This window comes from Cornus florida, unplaced genomic scaffold, assembly GCF_030987335.1.
Source record: "Cornus florida cultivar Cherokee Brave unplaced genomic scaffold, ASM3098733v1 CherokeeBrave_3.0.0_Hap2_Chr11, whole genome shotgun sequence".
Taxonomy (NCBI): Eukaryota; Viridiplantae; Streptophyta; class Magnoliopsida; order Cornales; family Cornaceae; genus Cornus; species Cornus florida.
Window position 1 is genome coordinate 26,005,764 of NW_026775581.1, and position 9,624 is coordinate 26,015,387.

Below are 9,624 nucleotides of genomic sequence, written 5' to 3' on the forward strand. Positions count from 1 at the left end.
ACTTGGAAATGGAATGGCCATTCTATAGGTTTAGTTGTGGAATGGATTTTCATTCCCAGGAATGAATTTTCATTCCAATGAAATGGCCATCCCCACTTTAAGTTGTATACCAAACAAAGGAATGGTTGGAATAGGCATTACATTCCATTCCATTCCTGCATACCAAACGCAGCATAACAGTTGCGGTTCATTACTTCTCATGATCAGATAGCAGATATCTTCACTAAATCACTTCCACTATGCCGCTTCAAGGATTTTATTTCCACACTCAAGATGATTTTATAGAACCCACCAGACTTTGAGGGAGCTGTTAGAGAATACTGTATTAAAAGAAAAAATAAATAAATAAATAAAAATCATTCTCAGTTTTCAATTTTCATTACATAAAGAGGCACTAGTGATATATGGACGTTAATGCTATTCTACAGAATGCTTCATCTCGAATGATGGTGAAAATTCAACGTCATGAATTTTGAGATGGTGATGGAGACAGGTAGCTTTCAAGATTTTATTGCCCTGGTTTTGATATTAATATCTACTCCCATCATTTCATTAACGAGCATTGTTTTCCTTTTCCCTTTCAAGTTTCAACCCATATGATGCGGCGGGGGGGATATACAAATACGCTTTCAATTTCTCTATTTTGTGAAATGCAAAATATATATATATATATATATATAATGTTATATACAGGATGTGCAAATACTCCTCTGGTGAAAAAATCTCTATATTTTTCAAATTGAGCAAGTATAGACATTTTGACAATTTGAAAATTAAAATATCTAAAATTTACTTTAAGTGTGTTCGGTTGCATGAAATTAGAATCTTAGAAATGGAATTGATAGAATTTAAAAAAAAAAAAAGTTTAAAAATTGAACTAATTTTTTTTTCAAATTTTATCAATTCTAATTTTAAAACTTCAATTCCATATAACCGAATACACCCTAAGATAAAATGAAAATACAAAAAACACTAATTTCTATTTTTAAAAGTATATATAAGGTATTTTGGGATTTTTTAAAAAAAAAATTGGTTAAAATCGACATTGAACAAAAATTAAGGGACAATTTGCACATATTTTCAAATGTTATGAATTTATATGCCCTTTCTGCACATTTTTTATTTGTGCGTGTGTATGTGTTTGTGTGTGTAAATGTGAAGGCAAAATTCATGTCTAGGTACTTGAAATGAGTGGATTTGAGAAGTATTCTAGGGAGTGGCTTTCAAGCTTTGACAGTTGGTTGAGAGTTGTTGAGTTCTTCCCCTAAGACTGCAAGGACTATCCTTAGGGTTATATAAATGTTATAATACTATAATTAAATAAGTGTATATTAATGACTAATGAGTGATTTAATAAACAAATTGAGATACGAGAGAGTAGGTTGAGAGCTGTTGAACCTTGCTCCAAGTTTAACACAGTTCTGGTTATGAATGTTATCAATTTGGATATTACTTGTCAAACCAAAAAATTAACCAAGAAAAAATGGCATAGCTCATACTCATGTGCAATATCAATCAATCATAAATTTTGCAGAAATAGGGATGGCAAAATATGTAGCCGTCGGGTACCTGCCTCATTTAGAACGATTATAAGGGTGGTTATATGGGTTTTGGGGCGGGAATGAAGGTTAAAATTGAAAACTTGCATTGTTATGGGGCGGGGATGGAGAATGGTCACCCCGCCTCGCCTCTCCCCCTTCCATTTATAGTGATAAATTATAATTTTGTTTTTATACTTTATTTTATATTCAATAATATTAGGTATATAGTAAGCAAATTTTAGTTTATTCTATTCCAATCACTAAAAATTATTTTGTATGATTTTTATTTGAGAATTTTTATGTATTATTTTGATATTCCAACAAAAATTTTAGTCTTGAGTTTCAATTAAGAAGTTGAATATTGTTTTTATTCGCATAAGAGAGGAAAAAATATTATCACAGTTGAAAATTTGTTTTATTATTTATTTTCGTTTAATTCGTATTACAATCACGAAAATACTCTACAAAACTCGCCCGGCGCCGTTTAATAAACGGTTTTGAGGTGGAGATGGGGGTAGCTATTCTAAATGGAAATGACATTTCCCGCCCCATTACCATCCCTAATCAGAATAACAGTTGCAACTCTTTAGAAGGAGAAACTTTTACATGGTTCCAACCAATCACATGGTTTCAGATAAGTAAAAATTTAAAAAAGGTCGACACAATTTCGTATGTAGCCACATGCAATTTCCCGAAATCATGTAATATATAATTTCTTGGGAGGTACCAAATAAATGACTTGAATCCGGGTTTTGTGCATAAATATTGAGCAGCATCACTGTGATGACGGGAAAATCACCTGTCGCATAAGCCCAACAATTTTTTTTCAATCACTTTCATGTTTTCTTGTTTAAGTGGTACTTCCAAAGTTAGTTCTATACGTATGACCAGCAACAAGAAAATAAAACATAATAACTAAATGATGATGCGCAATATCAGCCACCATAAACTTCGCGTTTATGGGTGGAATCCCCTGAGGAGGGTTAGAATGGCCGTTCTCGCTCCCTGGAGATATCAAATGAATGACTACTTGAATTAAGGTTTTGTGACAAAATCCAATGAAAAACAGTGGGTACTAGTGAAGGATTCAAAATTTTGTTTTACATGTCCTTGTGAGATAAATAGATTTTGGGTGAACCCGGCATATCATGTCATAATATGGGTATACCATGACCCGACTCAATCAATATATACTCATATGCTGCTCCTCAGTCCTCACATTGGGTACAAAATCTGCTGGGCTGACATTTTTATGATTCAAAATTCCAAAACTTATCAAGGTCCAACAACTAGGCCCAAATGACATTTTGGCATCATCCTTCTTCTATGGTGTTCACAATCACTGAGTTACAAAGTTGAACATATGCCCAACCCAAACATCACATAATTTGACCAAATCCAGTGAAAACTGGATTGGGGTCGGAGGGTTTCATTTATACATCCCCGCCCCCCTTTTTTGCGTGTAGTGCTGTAATTGGACATAACCATGTAAAAATTTATTGAAAAGCACTCACCCCTTTCTTCTTTACATTTATTTTAATCTAAAAATAAAACCCATGATTGGACAGAACCATGTAAAAATTTCTCAAAAAGCATTCACCCCTTTCTTCTTTACATTTCTTTTAATCAAAATATAGAACCCATGATCAGCTTTTATCCGATGGTTCGGAACCTGACCCATCAACCATGACCCATGATCAGCTTTTATCTGATGGTTCGGAACCTGACCCATCAACCATGTCTCTCAGGACCATGTAAAAATTTCTCAAGCACTCACCCCTTTCTTCTTTATATTTCTTTTAGTCCAAATACAGAACTCGTGATCTGCTTCAATCCGATGGTTCGGAACCTGACCCATTAACCGATGTCTCTCAGAGCCATCCTTGTAATGTAGTACCATTGAACCAAAAAGTGGCTGAAACTCTAAAGCCAAGGGTAGTCCAACCAACTGCTGAAGCTATTCAGTCTCAAAGCATAAATACTCATAATTTGCTCATCAAGATGTGTCAGGATATTTTAAACCAAATAAAATGGTAAGAATCACCAAACTTTTATCAACTACAAGAATCTGATTCTAGTCGTACATAAATGGTGTGACAAATATTATTTTGAAGGTTCTTGTCTAAACAATTTGATCTGCAAAACCCACAAGAAAACATACTACACATGGCTTAACTATTACCTACCCTCTGATGTTGTTGCTCACACTCACTAGCATCCGCAGCACCCTTTTCCTGGCTGTGGCGGTATCCACTGCATTGGCTAAACTTGACTACATGCAAATGAAAAGCACACATTAAGCAAAACTAAAGCTTGAAAAGAGTCGATTCCCGCTTCCTCTTCAGACTGCAAAACTTATAGAAGCTACTGATTATCTGGTTTATCTGGATTCTCCTGCTCAGGATCGTCCTCTTCTTCCTCTTTCTTTTCTTCCTCTTCCTCATCTTCTTCGGGAGGATCCGCTGGCAAGGGGGGTGGTAATGGTGTTTTCATTGGGCTAAACTGGGGGAATATATCTGGTCGCCGCCCGGGCTTGGGCCTTTCCCACTCCTGCCATGTCAGGTTAGCACCAGAGTAATATGTTATTCCAAAATAGCCAGTGTGCAATAATACAAACCTAACAACAACCAAAAAGCACAAGATTCATCTATTAGACTATTAATTCTTAGTTCCTATAAAGCAGGATACATTAATTTGGGTAAACTACTCCTTTAACTATGGGACCGCTGGCACCCCCTGAACTACAGAGTGCCTTAAATGTCCGCTTGAATTTATTAAAGGTAACAGAGTGAACATAAAATGTTCACATATTATATTAGACTTCACTATTTTTATTTCTTTATTATAAAAAAATTAAAACGTTGTACTTGCACACCACCCCTCTCTTACTATCAGAAGCAAGACTTCACCCACCCTTCATTGTCGCAACCCCTAAAACCAACTACTCAACCACCATCTCCATAGCATAGCCACCACTACGAACCTATGCTACCAATCACAATGACGAACTGCCTCTTTTTCTCCACCTAAAACTGCCACTAACCCAATTATTTCCGAAGTTCAAATCAACACTGCAAATGCCAAGCTGTTAACACATATTCAACAACCAGCAAAACCAGTGACAGCATTCACATATTAAACAACAACCAGTGTTTGCTTTTATTAGGAATTGCCAAGTAAACTTAGAGGTGCCTAGAGAAGAGGGTGAAAGGTGATCCTGACGGTTGTTTTTGGTGATTTGAACTCATCATAAGGAATACATTTTATCCAGTGATTACAGACTCAAAGCCCACGCAAACAATTACATAAGAAAATAGAAAAAGCTAGGATTCCTCCCAAACCAAAGATAAAAGAAGTTCCAATTTAATTCAACCATCGAACAACAGGCTATTGCATGGCAAGAAGCCACCATCAGTGAGAATGCTGGTTGGAATTGGAGAGCAGTCACCATGTGCAAATAATTCCATATGTTAGAATTCTATTCAGTCTACCCCTTCCAATATCCCGTATTGGCAGGAACATTGGGTATTGGCCTATAGCCATATTTCATTCATCAGACACATAAACTGCTCCTTGCTACTGCATCCAAAATCCATCCACTTTCTCACTCCTTTTACTTTCTCGCTCTTAACCATGCTTCTCTACTGCTTTAGTTACATGTATCATGAGAGCAACTGAGAGATAATTGACCAGAGTGGTAGACTCCGGCTTTCTATTTTCTAGAATAATATGCTGTTATTTTTGTTGTCAAGGAGAAATATCAATGATGATGGAGTCTGCTTTAGATTTGGAAATTAATTTTTATGATGCTGGATAGCTAAAGACACCAACCAATCCAGTAAAGGTGATGAGATCTCAACAGCAGTGGTTGGAGTTTTGAATTTTGACCACTAGTGGTGGATGATAGTGATCACAAGGTGATCATTGTGGGGTTTCAGATGACATTAATCATTACTGGTGAAGAAGTTAATTAAGGGGCAGATACACATGATAGTAGAGAATGTTTAATGAGAGAGAGAGAGAGAGAGAGAGAGAGAAGCCGTTAGCAAATGGGGCAACAACACCAACGGAAAAGCAAAATTGGCACAAAACTAAACTTAATAATCATGTGCATACCACATCTTGGTGCATTGTATAGTTTAGACGGGTTTTAGTGACACAAGGAACATAGTTTGGGACTTTGGGGTGTGGGTGAAGCATAATTTAGCCAATTAATTTATGTTCAGTCTAATTGAGAGGTATCATGAGATAAGAAATGTCCAAATTATGCTAACTCCAACCTGTTATATAAAACAACATTTCTTAACATGTCTTCTTGGAAAGACAGTACTGGTTGAAATTTTTGTTTCAAGAGACTCCCTCCAAACCAAAATAATTGCCCCTCACACTATTTGCAGATGTTCCGTAATAATCGTCTCTTTTGAAAATTCAATGTTAAAAAATTAAAGCTTTCCTATTTCTAAATTATCTTAAGTTCTAAAAACTTTGCTAATTTAACAATGTATCTATAGTTTTGTAATTTCAAAGGGAAACATGCATTAAATGCATTTCCCCTTAAACTGTTTAATTCCAAAAGGAACACTTACTTTGGGATGGAGGGAGTGCAAAGGTAAATTTTATTAAAATGTCACCAACTTTTTTTTTAACAAGTATTTTCTATCTTCAGCAAATCAAAATTTTCCCCCGATCAACAGTGATAAATCAGTTGAGAGAGAGAGTCTAGACCAATAGCATGATCGCAAACTAACAAACAGCTGAGAAGTAAGACCTGAAGGACAATGTGAACTGTGAAGCAATTAGCATGATGAGATGTACACTTCAAGTAAACATTGCAATAGGTAACAATTGTCTCTGTGTAAGCGGAGGGTGTTGGTGTACACAGACTTGTCAAATTTAACCCAACCTATTTGAGTCAGGGGGGGCTTATCGTCATCTAGAAGCATTGGATTCACATATTTGTCAACAATGGTGGGCCAAATGGACAAGATGTGATTTATGAAAAATCCGATTTGGATGCCACGGTGGCTCATGAAAGAATCAACTAGGTGATGCAAGATAGCAGGGGTGCAATCGATGTACCAAAAGTGGGAGCAGAGTGGATTTAAAAGTATGCATATAGCCACTTTGAGGAATGTGGTCAGGTCTTGAGTATCAAATGGTTAGTTACTTCCCATCAAATGGTTAGTTCATGCCAGATGGGAGAAAACATATGCCCAAAGGAGCTAAAGGTGATTCAAATCCTGTGGTGGGACAACAAATGGTAAACTTTAGAGTGAGAAAGAAGAGTGATTCAAATTATGTCCAATAGACACTTGGGTGGTATTGGAAGAGATTAAACCCAGATACTAACACATAGTTGCTGATTATGATGTATTTGGTAACCCAAATATATTCCTGCTGGATTGCGTACACGATCAACCCAGAGAACCTACATTGGACATTCAAATACTCAAACCCTACTAATGAACAGACTTAGAGGAAAAGAGATGCTAAGGAAAGAATTTTGCCTCTTCATTTAGACCCATATTCTTCATCAGTCTTATTGGTGCTTAAAAATTATTTCAGGTTCTGATGGCTGACAAGCAGGTGGATATATTACACTCAGTAATATATATTTCTTTTCTTTTTCAAATTTAGACTTCTATTTTGGGAACCACTGTATCTGAATGGACGAGATGAAGCCTTTACCTTTTGAAATTCAAGAAACATAGATATTCAGCTGTTTTGTACAGATAAACACAAATACTCTATAACACCAACATCAATTAATCTTAGTATCAAGATCTTTTTTTTTTTTTTTTGGGAGAGCATAACACATGCACTTGATTATTGCACTAGAATTTTATGAATGCTAACAGACCAAAGTACAAATTTTCCTGGCTATAGGCACATGTGGGAAGACCAACCACAACATAGGAGTATTACATAAGCAAAAAGAGTGGCCCATTAATGACTGGTTTCCATTTTTTTTGGAATTGGATATAGATGGGGATCCATAGCTAGTAGTAGTTTGCCAACATCTCTTAGCTACATAAAATACAATTTCAGTTCATGGTCAAAGAAAAATGAAAAGCTACTCATCGTTGGCCTCCCTATACTAGAAAATTCCTCCTTTATTCTCTGAAGCCCTACAACAGAAAAGTGGGCTTTTACAGCTCAATTTCAGATTTTCCCCTTATTTGGGACTTAATTAAACCTTATATAATTATTCAACTCAATTTTTTTTTTTGATTAGTATATAATTATTCAACTCAATTGAGGTGAGTATTCTAAGTTCATGGATTAAAAAAGACCAAACACATAACTCAAAGTTTTGGGTTTTCTTTTCTTTTCCTTTAATCTCTCAACAACCAAAGTGAGGACAAGAATGACACATTCAAACAGAAGGAGAACCCACAAACTGTTAACAAAACCAATTGAATTAATTATTATTTCATTTTTTCAGTTTATGGTGCAAAACAACAGCCAAAACAAAATTAAAAAAGTTTTGGGTTTTCCCTTCTTTCAATAATTCACAAGGTTTTGGGTTTTCCTTCTTTTTCCTTCAATTTCTCAGCAAACCAAACAGAGGACAAGAACAATAATGAAACCAAAGGAGAGCACACAAACTGTTTGACAAAAGTACAGAGAGAGAGTAGACTTACTATGGGGAAATCCAGAGGGGAACGGCGAGTCATCTTCTCTTCTTCCGGAGCCATGCACACGACCTGTGACCTCCGACCGATTCGGCTAACTCCGGTTCGCCGGAGAGCCAACAACGGCGTTAGAGAGAGAGACGGCGCTCCGCCTCTGATTTGGCAGAAATGGGCGGTCGACGATGGAGAAGCCGGTCTTGATGATAAGTGTACCATTGGCGCCGCCATGGGAACCGAACAAGATTGACACAGAGAGAGGGACAGCAACCCCATTATCACCGCTACTTTCTCTCTCCGATTCAACAAACACCAACCGCCTTTGCACGCCCAGCTCCTCCAGATAGAGGCGTTGCCTACCACGTGAAGCAGGTCGGCTTGAACATGTATCTGGATGAGCTGGGTTTTTGAATTTGGATCGGGTAAAATATACGACTATTTAATTATTTTTAATTTTGTGGTAATATGATATTACAAGAAAAAGTTAAGAAGCACGGAAACAGAATATAAATATAATATAAGAGGAATATGGTGATACGTCAAACTTTTAAAAAATAAGACACTGACACCGTAAGAATACGGTAATAAAATATATATACCGTATTCTTGCGGTGTCAATGTTTTAATATTTATATATATATATATAATGATTAATTATTTTATTTTAGGTAAAACTACACTTACATAGAATTAGTAATCTTAAATTACAAAATGGTCTATTTTAAAAGTTTAGTTTTCACTTTGGTTGAATTAAGTAAAATAATTACATATACATCAATAATTATTATTTAGGTCCAAAATGCCCTCCAAACACTTATTTCAAAATACTAAAAAAAATTCTCTAAAATCAAGTACTTTCTTTAAGTAATTTATTTACTTGAAATTTTTTAAAAAAATAAGATCTTTCCATTAACTTTGAACCATATTATTGCAACTTTTATATAAATACACACAATAACTTATACAAATAATAAAAAAGATTTAATAAGGTAAAAAATGGGGTAATCAAAGTTAGTCCCCAAAAAAATATATATAATTAAACTCAAGAATATATAAATGGTCTTTGCTGTGGTGCATGTCTTGAAATGATCATCAATTTTTTGGCTCAATTAACTTGTTTTATAAATAAAATAAAAAAATTTGATTGCTGGTGTACTATTCACTGAAGTAACCATTTAGTTTTTTCATGATCTCCCTCTGCTGTGTGTGTACTATATATATATATATATATATATATATATATATATTTCATAGAAAAGTTTTCACATTTACAAGTTTATGTTGGTATGAATTAGGAGATATGGTTATTATTATTATATAGGATGAATTTTCACTTACCGAAATAAAAAATTCCATACATAATGAATTTTCATTAATTTTTTTATATATTTCTAAATTGACATTTGCAGGAACAGATATAGATTTGGAATATATATTTGTGCAAAAAACTT

The 9,624-nt window shown here is 35.0% G+C and overlaps 1 protein-coding gene across 1 annotated transcript; it reads right to left on the minus strand.

The window, feature by feature from the left end:
• Positions 1 to 3,529: 3,529 nt before the first annotated feature.
• LOC132284153 (uncharacterized) lies at positions 3,530 to 8,584 on the minus strand. Its single transcript, XM_059786228.1, has 2 exons — positions 8,186 to 8,584; positions 3,530 to 4,091 (listed from the first exon to the last, which is right to left on the minus strand). Exons 1-2 carry the CDS (start codon positions 8,447 to 8,449, stop codon positions 3,906 to 3,908), a joined length of 450 nt encoding a protein of 149 aa, XP_059642211.1. The 5' UTR covers positions 8,450 to 8,584; the 3' UTR covers positions 3,530 to 3,905.
• Positions 8,585 to 9,624: the final 1,040 nt, after the last annotated feature.

Bases quoted from the DNA above. Each gene is read 5' to 3' on its own strand.
- LOC132284153 (XM_059786228.1), bottom strand. From the start codon at position 8,449: ATGGGGTTGCTGTCCCTCTCTCTGTGTCAATCTTGTTCGGTTCCCATG. The intron at 4,092-8,185 runs GTAAGTCTACTC...CTGACATGGCAG, and splicing joins CCCCTCTGGATTTCCCCATA to GAGTGGGAAAGGCCCAAGCC.